This window comes from Mustela lutreola, chromosome 15, assembly GCF_030435805.1.
Source record: "Mustela lutreola isolate mMusLut2 chromosome 15, mMusLut2.pri, whole genome shotgun sequence".
In the NCBI taxonomy this organism is placed as follows: domain Eukaryota; kingdom Metazoa; phylum Chordata; class Mammalia; order Carnivora; family Mustelidae; genus Mustela; species Mustela lutreola.
In genome coordinates, this window is record NC_081304.1 from 19,083,106 (window position 1) to 19,106,620 (window position 23,515).

Below are 23,515 nucleotides of genomic sequence, written 5' to 3' on the forward strand. Positions count from 1 at the left end.
GTGTCCACCCTCCTGCTGTGGCTCCAGGTTTGTTTTTGCTAAAGCTGGGGACAAGAGTTTATATGGAGAGGATCTGGAGAATGGGGAGAGAAAAAAGGCCCCCGGGGCAAGAGGGTGCAGGAAGAGCTCTGTGTTCTCATCAGTGAAGATGAAGGACACTGGGTCTTCTGGGTCTACAGGGAGAGGGGAATAGAAAACACTGGCTCCTTCCCCAGATTTAGGGGAGACCAGAATGCTGGGGCTGTTTTCTATGGGTAGATGGGAAAGGCAAAGCTGAGAAAGTGGTAACACCTAGGGAGGGAAGAGACCTGACAAGGGGTAGCAGTGCAGGTGGGAGGGGCAGAATGGAAGGTTCTAGATTCAGGCTCTGGTGAACATGCACTCTCCAGTTAAACCAGAATTGCTGCCGTTGGAGCCTACACAGGCTCAGCCCTTATTAAGACTGGAGCAGCTTGGGTCCCCAGCCCAAGCCCTCAAAGGAACGGATGCTTGTCAACCACTACCCACAGATGAAAAGCAACGTTATTGTTTTCCTAGAAACTGAAAACATCAAGTTAACTTTTATAATTGAGAGCAAGGAACAGGACATTTTAAAATATAATCTTTAAAGAATACACGTTTTCTTAAAAATACATAATTTAACTCCACATTAAAGCCTGACCATCTGGGTGGGAAACTAGACGTCGGTGGAAACCCTGAAGTCCTGAGTGTGCGTAAAGGAGTGACCAAGATTTGGGTGAGGAATGATATCCACCCCCCCACCCCCAGACCTGTGACCTCTACCCTCCAGGATTGTTTATTAACACGCCACTCCTCGCAGCTCTTTGTTCAAATCCCTCAACTTGGAGGGCCACTACTCAGAGGAGGCAGGCAAGCTCTGGACTGGATGAAGGTGAACTCTGGACCGAGAAGTCGAGTTTACATGATCAGCACTGGTATTGTCCGCCACATAAACAAGCACACACATGGCACGTGCACCGGGACAGGGAACCCCTGAGTCAGGCTCCTGCAGGGGTGGGGTGAATGGCCTAGAAGATTCCAGCTCCCTGTAGGAAACCCACAACCTCTCCTGGCCTGTCACTCAATCTTGGGGAAATATTGTTTCAAAGAAGAGAAACAAGGGCCCCATTGTGTGGGAGCAGCCGTCAAGTCCTCCTTCCCAATCTGGCCCCTTTCTCCCTCTGAGCAGGCCCAACAATGCTGCTTCCATGTTGTTTTCTGACGGACAGTCTGAAGGTCAGACCCCTAGCCATACAGACAGAGCAGAGAAATAACTGTAGCTCTCGGAGTAGATGTTCAAACACCCACAGAGCTAGGGTCCTTTTTGCTCACCTAACCCACAGATGACTAGCCTGCTGCCTCTTACCTTGGCCTTTTAAACATGTCCTTCTCAACCTCAGCTTAAATCCCAAACCTCTCCACATGCCCCCCAGAGTCTTAAGGATCTCCTAGGTGCCAATGCCTCCGGGGCTGGTCACTCAGTGGGGATTAGGGAGCTGGGTGCCCAGCCCCTGCTTCACATGTGGCTTCCTCTGCAGGCGCCTCCCTGTCTCTCCCCACAAGGCCTTAAAGGTAAACACATATTCCATCCCTGCCTCGCCCATGACTGGTCCTGGGCTTCCTGAGGAGCACTCAGGACGGGGCAGGGACCTCTGCCGGCAGACGCCCTGGCCTGCTGGATTCTCTCTGAACTGTCTTCAGGGTGGTCAGTTTGTTGCCCAAAGCCTACATTCTTTCACATCCTAGAATGTCTTAGAGTCTCAGCACCTGGTATACAACTCAGCAGTTCTAGTATTCACATCATTTCAGAACTTACTAGAATAGGGATGAGAGGCAGTGCAGGCCCAGTCCCCCAGGGGCTTTTCTACCAGCTCCACACCTAGACCCGCTTTCCAGAAGCTCCACCACCAGCTCCACCACCCAGCCTGGCAGCATCTTTCTGATGTTCTTCCCAGCTGAGAGCTTCCTCAGGCACCATGAGGGGGGCACTGGGAAGTGGTTATTCCCCAACTAAATGCTACGAGAAACCCACTCAGCAACAGCGGCATAAACTGGCTCTGAGAGGGGTTCTGTGGGTTTTGTTTGTGGTGGGGGACGAGAGGTTTTGTTTGACCAGAAAAACCCTTTGTTAAAGCCCATGGAGGACCCCAGGGAAAAAATATTAAAACAAAATCAAGGGGCGCCTGGGTGGCTCAGTGGGTTAAAAAGCCTCTGCCTTCGGCTCAGGTCATGATCTCAGGGTCCTGGGATCGAGCCCCGCGTGGGGCTCTCTGCTCGGCAGGGAGCCTGCTTCCCCCTTCCCTCTCTCTGCCTGCCTCTCTGCCTGCTTGTGATCTCTGTCTGTCAAATAAATAAATAAAATCTTTAAAAAAAAAAAATAAATAAAACAAAATCAAATCAAATCTGTGACGTCGCCTGCATGTTTCCGAAGGAGAAAGGATACGTTCCATACCCAGCGCACTGCGGCTGTGACCACCCGGGCACCCAGACCAGGGCAAGGGGATGTGGTTAATCCTGGGGCCAGGCGGCAGAGCCAGGCTCACTCGGGTGTCGACTGCAGGCCTGGGCGATGCGTCACCTCCTAGCCCAAAGCGGCCCAGAGCTCTGGTTACAGGGGACTCTCCACCATGGACACCAAAGTCGCCCATCTCCCCACCCTGACCCTGGGCCAGTATCCTAACCTTCCAGCCAGAAGAAACACCCACGGAAAACCGTTTGTTTTCTTAAGAAAATAAATATTTCTAGGAGATTAAGCCAAAGTACAAGGGCTGGACAGGGGCAGGAAGACGAGGCAACATGGACAGTGAGCTGCGTGGCTCCCTCCTCCAGAGTCCCAGCTAGGGCATCAGGCCCTCACCATGTCTGGGGGTCAGGTGCTCACGACTCCCTTTCCCATCCTGGAGTGAGAGGAGTTGCCCACTTCGTGGAGATGATGCCCTGTGCTCCCACGCCAGCAGTGAGCCCCCGCTGGCCACAGTGCCTCAACGTGGCAGGGGCTGGAAGCTCTGGTCAAAGCCGGCGGAAATCCCTGTTCATATTTTACCACCAGGGAAGAAGTTAAGAGTCAAGTTTAGAAAAGGCCCAGGGAAGACATTCGGTCACCGGACGGCTGTATCCTCAGGACCAGCCCATCCTCCGTAACGTGTGTCCAAGCCCTGGGCCACTGCTGCAGGCCAGACAGACGAACCAGTCTCGCCTCTCAGCGCCGGCGGAAGGCCCGGGATATTCTCCACGCGTTGGGCTCCTCATAGCGGTTGTACAAGGGCTCAAGACGCTGCTGCTTCTTCTGCTTGCTCAGCTTGGTCGGGTCGGAGACCTTGAAAAAGGCTGGAGCAAACTCCACAAGCCACCTGGGGTCGATAGTGGTGACCTCACGCATGTACTCCTTTGTGGTCAGCACCAGCTCGTGGTACACCACCCTGAGTGGGCACAGAGAGAAGGCTGCAGCCTCCCACGCAGGCCCCGCTCCACAGTCCCCGTGGTCCCCGGCGGGCCTCAGCTGAGCTTACCTTTCACCCCCTTACCTCCCCTGAGGGGCCCCTCGGGAGGATGACAGCCACGCTCCAATACCGAGGAGCTGCACGCCTCTCACTGTAAGAAAGCTGTGCTGTCGGGAGGTGTTCTAGTCCTGGCTCTAACTAGGTAAGTGACATGAAGCCAAGCACACCCCTTCTCTGGACCTGGGTTTCCTGCTCTATGGGATGGTAGGGTGGTTTTTCTGGCTGTCTCCACAGAATTTTGGGGCCTCGAGGCAGCATCCCGGGGACTGCTGCAGGGCCAGGGAAGGCCGAGCAGCAAGGCTCTGCATCTCTAACCCCTCCTAGCACGACAATCCATGGTTTTATCGTAGTTTGGTATTAGGGTGGGTAAGAGTCCAATTTTTAAGTGCTACTTTAAAAAACTTGCTTAAACTGCCCCACTAGACAATCTCTAAGGTCCTCTTTGGTTCTCACTCCGATGACTTTATTTCTCAAATGTGCCGGACACTGTGCCCACCTCTGGCTTCCGCTGCTTTAGAAATGGAAGCGATGCTAGAGGAGGTAGTGCTGGGCTGGGTAAAGAGCCAAATGCACAGTGCTAGGAGAACTGCAGGTCCTTTCTGCCCACGACTATCCCCCAGACCCGGGTCCCGCCCACCTACCATTCGGGCTGTCTGTTGAAGAGAGCGCTGGAAGGGTGGATGTAGACCACCTGCTGGTCGATCAGTGTCCGGTAGCCCTCCTGTGGGTCTTTCTTGGCAGCGTTCCGGAAGAATCCACTGCAAATGGCCTTCTGCACTCGCACCGTGGACTTGCCACAGGAGACCACATCCAGCTTGTGTCTAGCAGGAGAAGAGATCAAGAGAGGATAAAGACGCGTAACTACTCTGCGGTCAGAGGTTCTATATTCTAGTGAAGGGGTCAAACACCCCCCCCACCCACCGTGGGTCTCCAGAGTCGGCGGCTCCCCTCTTTCAGCCCTAAGTGCACCAAAGGGGCAGCTCTACAGTGGGCAAGATGGATGCAGGAAGAGCCAGAGATTCTACTTGATTCAATCTACAATGTTCCACATGCTTATAAACAAAGCATTTTTCAATTACTGAGAAGTAAGCTTCTTAGGAACTTTCTGAAGTGATTCTCAGCTGCACCCGCCTGGGGAGGGGTACAACAAAGATGGAAAAGCTGGAGGAAAAGGCATATGTGAGAAGCCTGTAACCTCTCAGGTGCACGGAGACACGAACAGATAGGTTAGTCCACACAGACACGGGGCAAGTCCCCAGACGTCACCTGTCCATTATGCCTAACATCTGCTTGCGAATATCCTGGGCCCGGCGCAGAGAGCGAGCCTGGATGAAGTTCTCATAGCACCACGGGTTGGAGAACTTGTTGTTCTTCCAGGAGTTGTACACAGCCAGCAGGGTAAGGTGGTCCCCTTCGGTCTGGTGGAACTTGGCTTTCTTCTGGTCGGCAAGGGCTTGTTTATCCTGCCAAGAAGTGGGACAGAGGATCAGTTTCCATCCAACAGCTATTAAGTGAGCACTCAGCAATTGCAGAGCCCTACCTGGCCCCATCAAGTGTCCATATCAAGCACTACGGTGGCAACAGGCCGATGTAACCCAACATCACCACACCCTGTACCTGAACGTGAGTCTGAACTCCCTACCTTGGGCCTGTAGAAGACGTTCTGCACCGACAGCATGGACACGATGGTCAGCATCTCCTCACTGCAGCCCAGATGCACGGACATGATCAGCATTTTGCACAGCATTGGCTCCAGAGGGAATTCTGCCATCTAGAGGGAGAAGTGGAGACTACAGCTGCTGCTAAGCAGAAGACCCATCTATCTGTACTGGCCAGTGGCAGACCCTGAGAGAGCCCACTGGGCAACAGACCACAGGACCTTTACCTGGGCATGATGTTAGCTGGGCATGTTGTTTTCAAATTTCCCAAATAAACCTCAACGAAATGCATGTGACCGAGAACATAACTCTTGTTGGGGTAGATGGAAACTTTGCAGACATCTTTCAAAATTAAGTCTAGACTTAATCATGTATCCCGAAGTAAAACTGACTATAAACGGAATTCCTTTTGCGGTAAAGAAATAATTTATTAGGGGCATTTGGGTGGCTCAGCAGGTTAAGCCTCTGCCTTCGGCTCAGGTCATGATCCCAGGATCCTGGGATCAGGCCCCGCATCGGGCGCTCTGCTCAGCAGGAAGCCTGCTTCCCTCTCTCTGCCTGCCTCTCTGCCTACCTGTGATCTCTCTGTCAAATAAATAAAATCTTAAAAAAAAAAAAAAAAAAAAAAAAAGAATTTTTTTTCTTTTTTCTTTTTTTTAAATTTTATTTATTTATCAGAGAGAGAGAGAGGGAGAGAGCGAGCACAGGCAGGCAGAGGGAGAAGCAGGCTCCCCGCTGAGCAAGAAGCCCGATGTGGGACTCGATCCCAGGACCCTGGGATCATGACCCGAGCCAAAGGCAGCTGCTTAACCAACTGAGTCACCCAGGCGTCCCAAGAAAAAGAATTTTTAAGTGATAGGGGGAAATCCAGTTTAAAAACAGGCATCTAAAATTCTACTCAAAGTTGACCCAGGGCCTCAGAGTTTGATTTTGCACAGAACATAGCGTCTAGAAGGCTGGCTGCTCTCCCCAAAAGCACCGTTAAGTTCAGTCTGGCTCCTACCCTGCGGCCCAGGCGAGTGAGCAGGCCCTCGTCGTCCAAGGCCCCCAGCGTATACAGCTGCTCCATGGCTGTGATCAAGGTTTCCATTGGAGGCGCATCCATGAAATCAAAGGACAGCAGGTCATTGATGCCCATGGCCTAGAAGAGAAAGGAAGAAAGTGTGTGACAAAAGGGTCAGTACCACCAGTGTTAATGGGGAGGGACAGTCCTTGTCCACTTCTTTCCTATTTCTTCTGCTGCAGGTACAAAGTCTTCAGTAAACTTAGCAGTCATCTCCAAGGCTGGGCCACACAAAACACTCAGACTAGTAGGAAGCATCTACTTTCTCTGGAAACTTGAAAAACTGCTGTTTGTTGTAAATGTAAATACAACTCAATACCAAAAAGATGACAATTTAAATATGGGCAAAAGGAGGTGCCTGGCAGGCTCAGTCAGAAGAGCTTGCAACTCTTGATCTCACGGTGGTGAGTTCAAGCCCCACGCTGGGTGTGGAGATTACTTAAATAAACAAATAAATATATTTAAAAAATAAATAAATACAAATAAAAATGGGCAGAGGACACGAAGAGACATTTCTCCAAAGAATATGTTATAAAGATGGCAAAAAAGCTCATGAAAATATGCTCAGCAGATCTGGTAATTAGGGAAATGCACATCAAAAGCACAAGAAGGGCAACTGGGTGGCTCAGTCGTTGAGCATCTGCCTTCAGCTCAGGTCAGGATCCCAGGGTACTGGGATCGAACCCTGCATCAGGCTCCCTGCTCAGCGGGTTTCCTGCTTCTCTCTCTCCCACTCCCCCTGCTTGTATTCTCCCTCTTGCTATGTCTCTGTCAAATAATATATAAAATCTTTAAAATAAAAAAGCACAAGAAGATGCCACTTCACACCTGCTACGACAGCCACACTAAGGAGGGTTGGCAAAGATGTGGAGAAACATGGACGCTTGTGTTGCCAGTGGCAATGTAAACAGGTGATTTCTCAGTGAGTTAAACATACAATCACACTATGATCCAGCAATTCCACTTCTAGATATGCCCAAAAGAACCAAGAGGAGAACACAAGCAGATACCTTTGCACTCATTTTCATAGCAGCAAAAGACAGAAACCACCCGATTATCCACCAACAGATGAAGGAACAAACAAAACACAGTGTATGTACGCCAGGAGTATTACTGACCCTTAAAAAGGAAATTCTAACACAGGCTATAACACAATGAACCATGAGAACATGATGCAGAGCAAAAGAAGCCAGACACAAAAGGACAAATGCTGCATGATTCCATTTACATGGAAATTAAGTTCACAGAGACCAGAAAGTGGACTAATGGTCCTTTTAGAAAATGCTCCTGATGGTCACCACGGGCTGGAGGAGAGGAAAAAAAGAGATGGTTCGTTGTAAAGGGGACAGAGTTGCTGTTTGGAATGATGACAAAGTTCCAAAAAAGGACGGTGGTGATGGCTGCATACTTGGGAAAGTTAATGCCACTTAATGCCACTGAACTGTACATCTTAAAAAGGTTGTAAGAGTAGTATATTGCATATTTTACCAAAATTTTTAAAAAAGGATAACACACCAGCTTGTCCTGTCTCTTGCATACATAATTTCTGCTATGCATCAAGGAAGCGCCTTGTGGCAGGTGGCAGGGCTGTGCAGATGACTAAGATATGGTCATGGCCCTCACAGAGTTCACAATGGTGAGACTCATGTATACAAAACCGCAGTAACACAGCACAATCCGCGTGCTGCGCAGAGCAGGCTTTGATGTGTCTGTTAGCTAATCTGATTAATCAAAGAAACAGAAGAGTGATGCACTATCCAAGTATGTGTAAGGGAGATGTGGTGGGCCCTAAGCCTTCTGTTTCTTTCCCCTAAAGTGACTGTGACCATAAACACACAGGTGTTCAATAAATGCTTATTGTATGAATAACTACAAGAAATTATGTTAGCAATCAGCAAGCACTGTGGCAAGGGCCTTTACCTGTATTATCTCATTTATTTTCACAACAGATACTATTAATAGCCCACTTCTGGAAAGGAGAATATAGAACAGAGGGCTGAACAAATAAATTTGCCAAGGACAGAGAGCTCAGAGCTGAAGTTTGAGCCACAGATGCCTCTCTGTTCTCACTCCAGGGACTGGGGCAGGGTTTTTTTTTTTGTCTGAAGCTCTGTTTTAGCCCCTCTTACAGCAGATGAATAATAAATTACAACAGAGCACTCCACACCAGCAGAATGCCAGCGCCCCAGGGCAGCATCCGTGTCAGGGGTGGGGATGCCATCAGCTGGGAAATTATTCATGCAGCTCTCCCTGCCAAAAGAGAATGAGGGTCCTCACTGGGGACTGACAAAGGAAGAGCAGTGATTCAGAATGAAAACCCAGCCCCCAGAGGGTCAGGGTGAAACCTGTACTGATAGTTCCCTTACAAAGTTTTTAGACTGGGAGTTTCACTTCCATTCTAAAAGAAGAGAATTGGATCAGGGTTGAAGGAAGTGTGTCTGTCCATGGTTTGGCACCAATTGGATTTTTCTAATATCCTTTTAGAAAATGCTCCTAAACTAAAATCTCTTATAACCAAATATCCTGCTGGTTATTATGGTAAGATAAAAACACACGCTCACAGCCATCATGCCAACTTAGCCTCAGAAGGCAGTGGAGCGGCTGTTATCACAGCCATTTGCATTCCATTCAAAGGGACTGGTTCCCCGAAATTACTGAAGTATTTAACAAGGTTGGTGAAACCGACATTCATTTACGATGGACACAGGACTGGACTGTTCCACCAGCCTATTCTAACAGGACAGTGATTTCTACCTTGAGTGAGAGCACTGTGCTTGCTAAGTTGGTCCTCTGGATTTCCGGCACATTGGTGGTCAGCATTTCATCCCTGTAGGCACGTTCGGTGTACAGCCTGTAACATTTCCCTGGGCCTGTTCTCCCAGCTCTGCCAGCTCGCTGCTTTGCCTGAGCCTAGAGGGGCGGGCATATAAAAGTAACATATCTGTTAAACGTTGCTCAACAGTTTTACCCAGGAAATCTGCTAAAAGGGGGGCACTGAGCAGCTGGCAAAACCTGAAATGGGGTTTATTTCACTTCCTTTAGGACCATTTCCAAGACTATCAACGCTCCTCTCATCCCCTCTCTAAAACTCAGCATGCCAGGAAAGTTTGTTCAAATGAGGCAAATATTAGCAACATGAATGGAAGAAATATCATAATTGTAGATTATGTTTGTAGAAATGTACATTCCAAATAGTGTGCCACAACAGAAAAGAAAAGGCATAACACAATCTGAAAAATACCATCCCCACAGTCGTGACCAAAAATGTAAGTGAACTAAAGAAACGTTACATTAATCATACCAGTGATGACTCTGCAGCACGCGTGTGTGTGTCTGTGTGTGTGTGCGCGTGCGCACGTGCACATGCTCAGGCATATGTGTAGGCTCCGCATGCAAAAGAATTCTGAGCTCCACTTTATGGCCCAGCATGGAGCCTAACGCAGGGATTGAACTCATGACCCTGAGATCAAGACCTGATCAGAGACCAAGAGTTGGATGCTTAACCCACTAAGCCAGCCAGGAGTCCCTCCCAAATCAGGTTTGAGACTCTCAATAACAGAAGGAAATGTTCATGCACACACATGAAAAAGCAAGTTATAGAACAATACTAATTTTGTAAACAAAACAAAAATACTACCAGAAGGAAAAATTAGGACAAAATGCCCTAAAACTGTGGATAACTCTGATGGTAGGCTTGCAGACCAGTTCTACTGATTTTTATCAAAGATCTGATGTTGAACATTATTATACATTAATAATCAAGAAAATAAACATTTAAACAAAAAATACACAAAATCATACACTTAGTAGACGACTAGACTTGCAAACAAGAAACAAAAAATGATGGGCAGGAAAAGCATCAAAATGATGACAGCTCTGGTACGAGGATTATGAGCAATTTAAAATTTTGTCTCCTCTTTCTCCAAAATAATGTAATACTTCTCTGCACTACTTAAGGGAGAGGGGCATTAATTTTTAAAGTATTTTTTTGGGGGGTCACCTGGGTGGCTCAGTGGGTTAAGCCTCTGCCTTCAGCTCAGGTCATGATCTCAGGGTCCTGGGATCAAACCCCACATCGGGCTCTCTGCTCAGCGGGGAGCCTGCTTCCCCCTCTCTCCCCCTACTGCCTCTCTGTAGTCTGCCTCTCTGCCTACTTGTGATCTGTCAAATAAACAAATAAGATCTTTTTTTTAAAAAGTGGTTTTGGGGGGTGCCTGGGTAGCTCAGGGTAGCCAACTTCTCAACCACTGCAGGCTGCACGCACCACCCCAAGACACGGCACAGAGCATACGTGCAGGGGGCAGAACACCCCCGTTCAAATCCTGGCTCCACCCGCTGTGTGACCTTAGGCAAGTCACTTAACCCTCTGTGCCTCCTTCTCATCTGTGCAATGACAGTACAAACAACATCTATCACTAAGGACGGATGCGACGATGCAGTGAGCTCGTGTACCTGCAAGTACCTCGTGCCTGGCACTTAGTAAGCACTCTGCAGACGGTAGCTAGCATTCCTTAAGGGTCAAAATGACAACAGCCTTTGGATTTCTATGCATGATGAAAGTCACACATCCCTCTTATAGAACATCAAGATAATATGTAAAAGCATAAGGAGGAAAAATGCACTTTAAACCCAATACAGGAACCAGCAGCTCCACCGACAAATAAGCCCAACACTACTACACCCCATACACAAGCGCACACCATTTATTTTTAAACGAAAGTTGGAGTCTACATGCTATGTTTCAGCTCACTTTTTTCAAATAATATATCATAATTATATGCTGATGTCATTAAACATAGATGCGCACCACCACATTAACACCACAAGACATTTTACAGCAGGGATGTGCCATATTTTATTAAATAGCTTCCCTTTTGGAGTTCATTTAGAATTTTCCCAGGTTTCCTTTCATATAAATAATGCTTCGGTGAACATCCTTTTTCCCTTACCTTCAGATGTGTGCTTACTATAAGCTTTCAGATGTATTCCTGCAAGTGGAACCATTCCAGTCAAAAGATGACCTTTTATTTACTTTTTTTTTTTTTTAAGTTTTTTTTTATTTATTTGACAGACAGAGATCACAAGTAGGCAGAGAGGCAGGCAGAGAGAGAGGAAGGGAAGCAGGCTCCCTGCTGAGCACAGAGCCCAATGTGGGGCTCAATCCCAGGACCCTAGGATCATGACCTGAGCCGAAGGCAAGGGCTTTAACCCACTGAGCAACCCAGGCACCCCAAAAAATGACCTTTTAAATGTTTGATGCCTTGTAGCCAAAAACAGCTGATCAGGTTTTTCATTTTTAAATATAATTTGGACAGGAAATTATTCCACAATTATCAAAGAAACACAATAACATCTCATGAATTATTACTATCTCAGATGTCTGTGGCTAAGTACAGTATTTTTAAAAATATGTCCTTATGGGTGCCTGAGTGGCACAGCAGGTTAAACGTCTGCCTTCAGCTCAGGTCACGATCCCAGAGTCTTGGGATCAGACCCCTGTCGGGCTCTCTGCTCAGCAGGGATTCTGCTTCTGCTTCTCCCTCTCCCTCTGTCCCTTCCCCTTCCTCCTGCTTGTGTGTACACAGGTGCGTGCACTCTCTCTAAAATAAATAAAATCTTTAAAAAAAAAAGAGTATCTCTTTAAAAAAAAAAAAAAGGAAAGAAAAACAATAAAGTTCAAAATATAAAACCAAGCCCTAGTGAGGATTTTCAGGACTGTTGTGGGTAGAAGCTGCTATACCTGAGAAATCGGAGTGACCACGAGCTGGTCGATGCCGGTCTTGGAATTGTAAACTTTCTGCTTCACAAATCCAGGGTCCACCACGTAGTAGATGCCGTCAATAGTCAGTGAGGTCTCTGCAATGTTGGTGGCAATCACGACCTGCAGATAAGAGGGACACCGCTGGATTAGGCTGCCCAGGCACAGCCCTGAGGTGTGAATCAGGACATCGGACCTCAGACACTTTCCTGAAGGAATATGCCACTCTCTGCCTCTCTATGAGATTACACAGCACTTAATCTGTTTGGCCTCAAATGGGTGGAAGGGGAGGTGCCTTCATCTTAAAGGTCAAGTTGGGGACGGGGTGGTACCTGAAAGGAGAAGTGGAACACGAAAAAGCAAAGGCCAATCAAAGCCAATTTCATTTGATGCAAATGGCTACATATCTCATTTTCTAGATCCAATGTTGATTACTACAATTTTAATTTTCTCACACCCTGGGAAAGCAGAGATTTCCTGGCATCACATGTGCCAGTGCAAAATGAGATTTTTCTTCCCCCATGGGGACATCTGGACTACAAAATGGGCTGTTTGTGTATGTGGAACAAGAAAGAGATTTTTTTTTTCTTCTGATCATAAAATGAACGAGGCGGCAGAGGAATTTCATGGTTTGTGTGTGTGCAGCCGTATGTGTGATCTGGAAGATTATTGGTCTCGGCTTGGCACTGCCACTGTTCTTCCACCCAGAGGTTCAGCTAATAAAACACAATTGCTTGGAAAAATCATTGCAAGGAAGCACCACAACATCCCACATTGTGCCAGGATCTCACTGGCCCTGAAAGGCTTCCACCTGCCACTGAGCTGCAGAGCCCTCCTAAAAAGAAGTCCATGGGGCGCCCAGGTGGCTCAGTTGGTTGAGTGTCTGCCTTCGGCTCAGGTCACGATCTCCGGTGGTCCTGGAATCAAGCCCCACATCAGGCTCTCTGCTCAGCAAGGAGTCTGCTTCTCCCTCCCACTCTCCCTCCATGCACTCTTCTCTTTCTCTCAAACGTATCTTTTTTTTTTTTTTTTTTTTTTTTTTTTTTTTTTTTTTTTTTTTTCTCTCAAACGTATCTTTAAAAATTATTTTAAAAAGGGGCACCTGAGTGGCTCAGTGGGTTAAGCCTCTGCCTTCCACTCAATTCATGATCTCAGGATCCTGGGATCAAGCCCTGAGTCAGGCTCTCTGCTCAGCAGGGAGCATGCTTCCCTCTCTCCCTCTCTCTCTCTGCCTGCCTCTCTGCCTACTGTGGTCTCTGACTTGTGGTCAAATAAATAAATAAATAAAAATCTTTAAAAAAAAAAATTTTTTTTTTAATAAGAGTAAATCTAATCATCAGGAACAGAACAGAGGAGGAATCACTACCACCTTTCCCCTCCCCAGGCACCTTCTTCCATCTAGCTGTCCAAGCCAGAAAGCTGGGAGTCAGTCATTCCTGACTTCTCTCTGCCCTTCCTCCCCACACCTCCATGCACCCTAATGGTGCATCCATTCTAATGTTTCAGTGTGATTCGAATCCATCTGTCTTCCATTCCTAGATATGTACTCAAGAGAAATGAAAACATATGTCCGCACAGAAACTTGTAAACAAATGCTCACGGCAGCATTATTCATAATAGCTAAAATGGGGAGACAACCTGAATATCCAAAAACTGGTGAATGGAAAAATAAAAATGCGGTACATCCACATTCTGGATGTAGACTATCACTCTACGACAGGATATTGTGCAGCAATTTAAAAAAATGAGTACTGGACACATACTACAAATGTGGATGAAACTTGGAAACATACTAAGTGAAAGAAACCCAGTGACCAGAAACCTCTTATTATATGACCCCATTCTATGAACTGTACAGAATAATCAAATCCGGAAATACAGAAAGCAGATTAGTGGTTTCCAAGGGCTAAGCAGAGGGGTGAAGGGGGGGTGATTGTTAAGGGGTACTGGGTTTCATTTAGAGTCATGAAATTATTCTAAAATTAACTCTAGTGATCAACAGTTATGATTAATTACCATCAGTAATGGCAATTAACGATCAAACGATTCTATGAATATACTAAAAGCCACTAAATTGTATGTTTTAAAAGCTTGAATTGTATGGTATGTAAATTATATCTCAGGAAGGCTGTTATTTTAAAAAACCCATCTGTCTCCTCTCTCACTGTCTCCTATGCACACCCACACAGTGAGTTCTAGCTGCTAGAAGGACGCAGCCCCCTGAGATGGCCACACTTTCTTGTCCCAAGGCTATCACAGACTGTCCTCTCAGAATGCTTGTCCTCCTACCCTTCCCGGCTAGAGGAACAGCCATGCGCTCTTCAGGATGAGCCTAGGTCCTTACTTCCTCTAAGAATTCTGGGCGAGGGCCTCCCCCTCGGGGTATCCACAGCCCCAGCAGCTCTTTCACACCATATGTTCAAGGCCTGTCTACCGCTGGGTGCCCCACAGCAGAGAGGCCTGGCCTCACACCGCAGCCCTGGTGCACACCTTAAGCCTGGCAGACGCTCAAAAAATATCTGTCGAATACAGCAGAAGATGAGGAGCTTAAAGCCACATACAAGATCCTTATTCCTTAACAAACTGGTCCGACTGTTTTCTAAGACATAAAAAAACCAAAGCTTGCGTGCACCTTAGGCAATCCCCATTAGGGCCAGGTGCATAGGCCACGTGGTTCCAGGGCACAAAGGAGCTTCACCTCTGCCCACTGTTACCTTTCTGCTGCCAGGTGGAGCCGGGTCAAAGATTCGGGTCTGCATCTCACTGGGAAGAGCAGAGTACACTGGCAGGATGATCAGCTCTGGAACATCCGGTCCCAGGGACTTCATTCTTTCATAGAGGATCTCGCATGCGGTGTCGATCTCCTCCTGACCAGTCAGGAAGACCAGGATATCACCTAAGAAGAAACCATTGACTTCCTGTGTGAGTGCTCCACAGAAAAGACAGACATGAAAAGAACACCAAATGATAGAAGATACACTCCTATTCTGACCTCTAACAAACAAGGTTTTCATCTGTCCATGTTGATTCTGGTTTTTCATTTTTTAGTGTGTTCTTGTTTTTAATATTTAATTTTTTAAAAATTTTGTGTCTACATTTATTTGTGTGTGTGTGTGTGTGTGTGTGTGTGTATGTCTATGTTTAAACAGATGCATTTAAACCCTGCGGGCCGGGCGCCTGGGTGGCTCAGAGGGTTAAGCCTCTGCCTTCAGCTCGGGTCATGATCTCAGGGTCCTGGGATCGAGTTCCTCATCGGGCTCTCTGCTCAGTGGAGAGCTTGCTTCCCCCTCTCTCTGCCTGCCTCTCTGCCTACTTGTGATTTCTCTCTCTGTGTGTCAAGTAAATAAATAAAATCTTTAAAAAAAAAATTAAAATTAAAAAAACAAATAAATAAATAAACCCTGAGGGCCATTATTTATACCTCTACCACCCCTTCAAACATATAAGTCATTGGCTTAGAGAGAGACTGATATTTAAAAGGCACTGTTTTATAAGATGAGAGAAAATCGACCCACGTCGGGACTTCTGGCCTAAGAGGGGAAAATTCTCTTTCCTCCCACCTGGTGGTTCTGTTAAGTGGATTTGCATGACGGTGATCAAGCTGGCGTCCAGATAATCTGTCTCCGGTTCCTTCGTGTACAGTATCTCCACTGGGTATGTTCGACCAGGGATGGTGAAGATGGGCGCTTCGTAGAAGTACTGAGAAAACTTCACTGCATCCAGCGTGGCTGAGGTGACAATCAGCTTCATGTCCTGCCGTTTCTGAACCGTCTAAAGGGAAACACGACGTGGCTAAGAAGGACTAAAGCAAAAAGGCACAGGGACTCAAACCCGATTCCCAGAACTGAGTTCCTGACAGGTGGAAGGGTCACCAAAGAGCACCTAGCTACCTTCTTCAACAACCCGAAGAGCACGTCCGTGTGAATGGTTCTCTCGTGCGCCTCGTCCAACATGATGATCGCGTACTGTGTGAGGTCAGGGTCAATCAGGCACTCTCGGAGCAACATCCCGTCTGTCATGTACTTGATCACTGTCTCTGGGCTGGTGCAGTCCTCAAATCGAATGGTGTAGCCCACCTAAAGCAGAAACAAAGCTGAAAACCTGAGACACAAACCTCTCCTTTCTGCAATCACTAGGCAAGACTTCAGCCCGGTGAGAATGTTCCCTGCAATCTTAATAGGTAAGAATTCAACCAAGACATGCAGTGACTTCCTCACAGTAAAATCTACCTTGGATTTGACCCTGAACAGATCAATGATGACCATGAGAAGCCTCTTCCCCACAAGAGAAACATGAAGGAAGACAGTACCATTCCCATTTCAGAGAGAGAGATCTGGGCCTATACACTCTCTTCAGGCATTTCCAGAACAGCTTCACTACCCACTTACCTCTTGGCCCAAGCAACAACCAAACTCCTCTGACACTCTTTTGGCCACTGACATGGCCGCTACTCTTCTGGGCTGGGTACATCCAATCTTGCCCCGGGACGTGTAGCCTGCCTCCGCCAGGTACTGGGTGATCTGTGTTGTCTTCCCTGATCCTGTCTCTCCAATAACTATCAGGATTTGATTGTCATGGACAGCCTGAAAGCAACAGAATATAAATACAGTCATTAAAATTTCCCACACATTACTCTGGAGGAAAATAATCAATGTTTACATTCTAACACTAAAGAAGAAAAAAGGGATATGATAATAGACATACGATAGGATTATAACCAGAGTCTAAAGTTATGCATAGAAAAAAAAAATCAATGGTGATTTTCTATGGGTAATGCTCTTTCTTACTTGAACTACATGTATAACTTAAAAACTTGAAACTTGGGCGCCTGGGTGGCTCAGTGGGTTAAGCCGCTGCCTTCGGCTCAGGTCGTGATCTCGGGGTCCTGGGATCGAGTCCTGCATCGGGCTCTCTGCTCAGCAGGGAGCCTGCTTCCCTATCTCTCTCTCTCTGGCTGCCTCTCCGTCTACTTGTGATTTCTCTCTGTCAAATTAATAAATAAAATCTTTAAAAAAAAAAAAAAAAACTTGAAACTTTATGGGTATTCTTTTTGTAACTGACACAACTCTACTTTTTTTTTTTTTTTTAAAGATTTTATTTATTTATTTGACAGAAAGAGATCGAAAGTAGGCAGAGAGGCAGGCAGAGAGAAAGAGAGGAGGAAGCAGGCTCCCCACTGAGCAGAGAGCCCGATGCGGGACTTGATCCCAGGACCCCGAGATCACGACCTGAGCCGAAGGCAGCAGCTTAACCCACTGAGCCACCCAGGTGCCCTCAACTCTACTTTTTAAAATTTTATTGGTTTTCTTAAATTCATAAGAACATAACAGTTGAGGCTAAAACCATAAACTACCACCCAGATAGCCCTGATTTTACATATTTATTTTTTAAGTATTACACACATACAGTTGAAGAATTCAACAGGAAATAAAAAAGGTATATAAAGCGTTCCTGGGGCACCTGGGTGGCTTAGTGGGTTAAGCATCTGCCTTCCACTCAGGTCATGATCCTGGGGTTCTGGGAACGAGCCCCAAAACGGGCTCCCCACTAACTGCCACTGCCAAAACTCCAATACCTTAGCCCAGAAGTCTTATTTCTACACCATTTATAACAGTAAAGGATGGCCATCAACCTATATGTCTATTATACAGGATGAGTTGGGGCGCCTGAGTGGCTCAGTGTCTGCCTTCAGCTCAGGTCATGATCCCAGCGTCCTGGGATGGAGCCCTGCATCAGGCTCCCTGATCAGCGGGAAGCCTGCTTCTCCCTCTCCCATTCCCCCTGCTTATGTTCCCTATCTCACTGTGTCTCTGTCAAATAAACAAATAAAATCTTAAAAAAAAAAAAAAAAAATACAGGACAAGTTAAATAAGCCAGAGCACATCCACAAAAAAAAAAAGCACCAAAAAAAAAAAAAAAAAAAAAAAAGAAAGAAAATTTTTCTGAGCTTATCATGATTATCATGAAGGGGAAAAAGCAAGATGCAGAACATATGCACCATATGCTGCCACCTAGAAACAGAGAGCAGACATAAAACATAGAGCATTCATGCATGTACTTATGTATTTGTACTTGCTTGTGTATGTGTGAGATAACACTGAAAGGATTCACTAGGAACCAGTAAACTCGGCTGCCTAGGGAGTTTGCTGGTCTTCAAATTCAACCTCCAAAAAAATGGAAAAAAGTTCCCCTAGCAAAGTCTTGCCTGAATGGGATCCCTGGCTATGCATCCCCATCTCTCTTACTGGCCGGAGACACTGCTCTGTGCCACACAACACTCAGAACCATTCCAGAGGCCCCTCGTTCAAACAGGTTTATTTCCTCATTGTGAAAAAGAAAAATGCAGGGGCGCCTGGCTGGCTCAGTCAGCAGAACATGCAACTCTTGATCTCGGGGTTGTGAGTTCAAGTCCATACCGGTGTAGAGATTACATAAATAAATCTAAAAAAATGTACAGACTAATAAATATATATATTACATACGTGTATATATATGTAATATATATAATATGTATGTGTGTATATGTATATAACATATATGTGTATATATACATGTGTATATAAGAATGTATATAATATATATAATAAATATTTTATATGTATGTGTGTGTGCGTGTGTGTGTAGTTTTTTAGAGTACTTGGGTGTGTTCTGTTTTTTCCTATCCTCTTTAGAAAAGCCACCTCAAAGGTACACATATCTGTCCAACTAATTTCAATTCAAACACGTCATCCTTCTTTTAGAAAACCTTGCTACTCCCGCACATCATAAAGGGGCTTCTCACCTGGACCAGCTGCTCCTTCAGTTTGTAGATGGGCAAGCTCTCTCTCTGCTCAATGATTGACATCTGGGTTTTCTTCCCATAAGAAGCTTTGTTGCCCCCAAAGGCGTGCTTCTTCCACTCGGGAATGTCATTGGGCATCATCCCAATACCCCTCATATTGGCGGCAATCTGCCTGCCTTCCGCTGCAAGGGAAGGCACACGGTTTAGTATCATCCTCAAGCTACCTCGGTGCTCCCCTCCCAACATTCAACAAATCCCATTTCTCCAGTGGATCCCTCCTGTCTGCTACCTCTGTGTTCAAGCCACCATCCTCTCCCGTTAGAAAAGCCTACTAGATCACCTCAGGTGTCTACACTCACCCCATCTGGTCCATTCTGCCGGGTAGACTCAACAATCCCTTGGTAATGCAACTCTGATTATACCCTTCCCCTGTTTAGACCCCAGCAGCACCTGCTAGTGGACTCTAGAATTGAGCCCCAATTCCTAAGTCCTGGCCGCCCCACCTCACAGGAGTAGCCCCAGCCCAGGCTACTCTTTTGCCTGGGACACACGCCCCAAGCCCACCTCATCCCCTCTGATGGACACAGTCCTATTTATACTCAGGTCTCAACTTTCTCAGGGAAGTGACTCACATCACCTGTACTTCAGACAGCACCGGTGATGATATGGTTAGTTACCTGGCAACTGTGATTAATCTTCATTTTCCCCACTAAACTGTAAGCCTTGTGAGAGAAGCGATCATGTCTACTTACTTCACAGTGTACCTCAAGCTCCCCAGTTGCCTCACATCAGTAAGACTCTATCTGGCAGTTATTTAACATTGACTACACAAACAATTATGTGAAAAAAGAAGCTTCAAAGCTGTATTATCTTTAGCACAGAAAATTCTTGGGGCACCTGGCTGGCTCAGTTGGTAAAGTGTGCGACTCTTGATTTTAAGTTTGTGAGTTCAAACCCCACATTGGGTGTGGAGACTGCTTAAAAATAAAATACTTGGGGCACCTGGGTGGCTCAGTCGTTAAGCATCTGTCTTCAGCCCAGGTCATGATCCCAGGATCCTGGGACCAAGCCCCTGCATTGGGCTCCCTGCTCAGCAGGAAGCCTGCTTCTCCCTCTCCCACTCCCCCTGCTTGTGTTCCCTCTCTTGCTGTGTCTGTCAAAAAAAATTAACAAAATCTTAAAAAAAAAAAATCATAAAATCACAAAATAAAATACTTAAAAAAAAAAGTTTTGTTTTGTTTTTTCAGTAAGCTCCACACCCAATGGGGGCCGAGATCAAGAGTTGGATGCTTAACCCTCTGAAGGATCGGATTATTTTTGAACAGTCCACATGCCCCAGGGTCTTACCATCAGGCAGAGGATCAACCCAGTGCTTGTTGAGCCCCATGGGAATAGAATCCATCTCCGCTTCCCTCTGGGCCTGCTTGAGTTCCCGCCTTTCTTTGGCTAAGGCACTTTGCATCATTGCTGCTTGGGAGAGGGAACCATCCGGGTTCTAATGTACCAGAGAACAAACAGCGTCACAGTAAGATCTCAGCATGCAGTAAATATCCGGGAAATAAAATGTAGAGTTTAAGCCCCCTGAACCTAAGAAGGACATTCATCTCAATGTACCAGACTACAATGGGGCTGTTGGCTTGAAGATAAGAACCCCAAGAGAGATGAGACACACAGGAGGGGGGTAACACTTCTTCTGTATTTACAGAATGTGGAACTAAAATGAGGACTAACATGGCTGTCTTGGTAAGAGACATTTCAGCTTCTAAAGAACAGCTAATGATCAGATCCCTCTAAAGAAGGGAGTGGGTCTCCTTAAGGGCTGGCAAACTCCCTGTCACCAAAATGTCAAGCAGACAGAAAACCACAGGGGAGAAATTGCTGCAAAGGCTATGTGAGTGAATTACTGGGCTGGGCTGAAAGACCTTTAAAATATCCTTTTCCAAACCTAAAAACATATCATAACTTTCCATGAGTTCTTCTCTTCACAGCCCTGCCACCCGCAGCACTCAGCACTATAGCTTTCTACTGAGGGCCAGCCCCAACTGGTCACGTGGGCCCTTCGAAACTGCCTTGGAATCTGTAAGGGCAAAGGCAGTAATAGTAGATCAACCACTCCTATTTCCTCCTTTGTTCCCAAAACAGAGCAGAATGAGAGCAAAAGAAGCAAAAAGGCAAAAGTAACAAAGCCAAATCAATCCCCCTTTAAAACAAAAACATTCTAGACCCTGACCAACAGTCAATATTACCTTCAGCCTAACTTCTGCTTTTGCATATGTAATAGACTGCTCTGAGAAACTAACTGAACAGTTATATCAAGAAAAGAAATTCGCTCGGCACACCCAGGTTAGAGGCCCAGCATTTCTTACCTTAACGATTTTAATAGGGCTCATGTCCATGCTTTGCTTGGTGTGCCCTCTCAAGAATGGAGGCTCTTCCTCAACCAGTTCGATCTCAAGATCTTCATCTAAAAATCCCCCCAAAAGAAAAATTAAGAAAAAAAAAAAAAGGAGAGAGAGAGAGAAATAATCAATCATTGTTACCAAAACAGATGATTTCCATGGGCACCAGTGATCTTTAACAAAGACAGCTAACAAGGTCAAAAAGACAGCAATTCAAGTGAAACTCTAACAGAAAGGGCTGTTTTCCCTGCCCCCAGGTACTTCTGGCATTTATACTCTGACAGAAGAACTGATCAGAGAAGCTACTGTCAAAAGAAGTTAAGGGGCCCTTGGGTGACTCAGTGGGTTAAAGCCTCTGCCTTCAGCTCAGGTCATGATATCAGGGTCCTGGGATCAAGCCCCGCATTGGGCTCTCTGCTCAGCAGGAAGCCTGCTTCCCCCTCTCTTTCTGCCTCTCTGCCTACTTGTGATCTCAGTCAAATAAAATCTTTAAAAAAAAAAGAAAAGTTAAGCCCATGGAAAAATGTGGTATAACATTCTAAATGGTCCTAAGGTATTTGCCACCCAACTTCATTATGGAGTAACTTAACCCACAAAAGATTAGCAAAAAAAAATAAGTTGAAATTACTCAGGGTCATGAAATTGAATCCCGTGTCAGGCTCCATGCTCAGCATGGCGTCTGCTTGAGATTCTCCCTCTCCCTCTGCCCATCTCCACACTCACATTCTCTCTCTCAAAATAAATAAATCTGTAAGTACATTTTTTTTTAAGATCCTATTTGAGACAGACAGCGTGAGCAGGAGTGGGCGGGGGAGGGCAGAGGGAGAAGCAGACCTGGAGCAGGGAGCCTAATATGGGACACGAACCCAGGATCCTGGGATCATGACCTGAGCCGAAGGTAGATGCTTAACCTATTTAGCTACCCAGGAGCCCTCAAAATAAATAAAATCATTAAAAATAAAAAGCAAAAACACCAAAACATGTCCATCAGAAACATATACCCATCGAAAGTGAAATGGATAAATTATGGTAAATTTACATACAGAAAACACTACAGAAATGAAAATGAAATACAACTATAAAAATCAGGGGCTCAGTGGGTTAAAGCCTCTGTCTTCAGCTAAGGTCATGATCCCAGGGTCCTGGGATTGAGTCCAACATCGGGCTCTCTGCCCCGCGTGGAGCCTGCCTCCTCCTCTCTCTCTCTGCCTGCCTCTCTGCCTACTTGTGATCTCTGTCAAATAAATAAATATATTTTTTTTAATCATCATAGATAAATATCAAAAGAATAATCAAAAGAAAGGAAGTTCAAACCGACTAAGTAAGGCAGTGGTTAGGGACAGATATATAGATAGAAAAATGCTTAAAAAAAAAAAAAAGGCAGGGAAATAATTAACACAAAATTTAGGATGGTGGTTATCCAGCAGAGCAAAGAAGAGCATCTAATCAGTGGGGGACATGTAAGGATTTCAAAGGTGCAGGTAAAATTCTATGTAACCTGGGTAGTTAAGTACATAGTGTTCACTTATTACCGTTACATAAATTTATGTCCCCCTGATGGATTTCACAATTTTTAAAAAAACTGTTAATAAGCTGAGTTGAAAGTTATTTCCATGGCAACTCAGAGGTAGTCTAATTGGACCCACAATTTTCAGAACAATTACTAAGACTATCAGATGAAATTTACTACCCAAAATACAACTTTTTATAGCCTGAACACGTGTCACAGAGGTGCTGGGTAGCTCAATTGGTTGTGTCTAACTCTTGGTTTTGGTCCAAGTCATGATTTCAGGTCATGAGATTGAGCCCCGAGTTGGTCTCAATCTCTGTGCTCAGCAGGTCTGCCTTAGATCCTCTCTCTCCCTCTCCCTCTGCCCCTCCCCCAACTTGCTTGGTACGGATCCGCTCTTCACTCCCTCTCTAAAATAAATAAAATCTTTTTTTAAAAAAGTATCATCGGGGCACCTGGGTGGCTCAGTGGGTTAAAGCCTCTGCCTTCGGCTCGGGTCATGATCCCAGGGTCCTGGGATCGAGCCCCGCATCAGGCTCTCTGCTCAGTAGGGAGCCTGCTTCCTCCTCTCTCTCTGCCTGCTTCTCTCCCTACCTGTGATCTCTCTGTCAAATAAATAAATTAAATCTTTAAAAGAAAAAAAAAAGTATCATTACCAAAAAGTACAATATATAAATGTCTATCAGAAAAATGCATTTTCTGCTTCCATCCTGGGGGGGATGCAGGGATGAGAACCACCCTGGTTCTCAGAGATAAGGAGTGGTAAGACCTAAGGAAAATACGAGCTAAGTCACTCCTTAGACGTAGATGAAGGTTAAACAACATCTAAGCCCCCCATCCAACGGC

At 46.0% G+C, this 23,515-nt stretch overlaps 1 protein-coding gene across 1 annotated transcript in view; it reads right to left on the reverse strand.

Moving 5' to 3' along the window:
• Nucleotides 1-2,714: 2,714 nt before the first annotated feature.
• DHX8 (DEAH-box helicase 8) overlaps nucleotides 2,715-23,515 on the reverse strand; it is a 31,406-nt gene continuing 10,605 nt past the window's right edge. The window contains exons 10-23 of the mRNA XM_059147960.1: nucleotides 21,127-21,224; nucleotides 20,108-20,255; nucleotides 18,761-18,942; nucleotides 16,368-16,562; nucleotides 15,870-16,055; nucleotides 15,540-15,750; nucleotides 14,694-14,875; nucleotides 11,962-12,102; nucleotides 8,976-9,131; nucleotides 6,162-6,299; nucleotides 5,143-5,271; nucleotides 4,767-4,963; nucleotides 4,142-4,321; nucleotides 2,715-3,419 (exon numbers count right to left, since the gene is read on the reverse strand). Of these exons, the coding sequence (XP_059003943.1) occupies nucleotides 3,200-3,419; nucleotides 4,142-4,321; nucleotides 4,767-4,963; nucleotides 5,143-5,271; nucleotides 6,162-6,299; nucleotides 8,976-9,131; nucleotides 11,962-12,102; nucleotides 14,694-14,875; nucleotides 15,540-15,750; nucleotides 15,870-16,055; nucleotides 16,368-16,562; nucleotides 18,761-18,942; nucleotides 20,108-20,255; nucleotides 21,127-21,224 (2,363 nt within the window). The 3' untranslated portion in view covers nucleotides 2,715-3,199. The remainder of the gene's footprint in view (nucleotides 3,420-4,141; nucleotides 4,322-4,766; nucleotides 4,964-5,142; nucleotides 5,272-6,161; nucleotides 6,300-8,975; nucleotides 9,132-11,961; nucleotides 12,103-14,693; nucleotides 14,876-15,539; nucleotides 15,751-15,869; nucleotides 16,056-16,367; nucleotides 16,563-18,760; nucleotides 18,943-20,107; nucleotides 20,256-21,126; nucleotides 21,225-23,515) is intronic.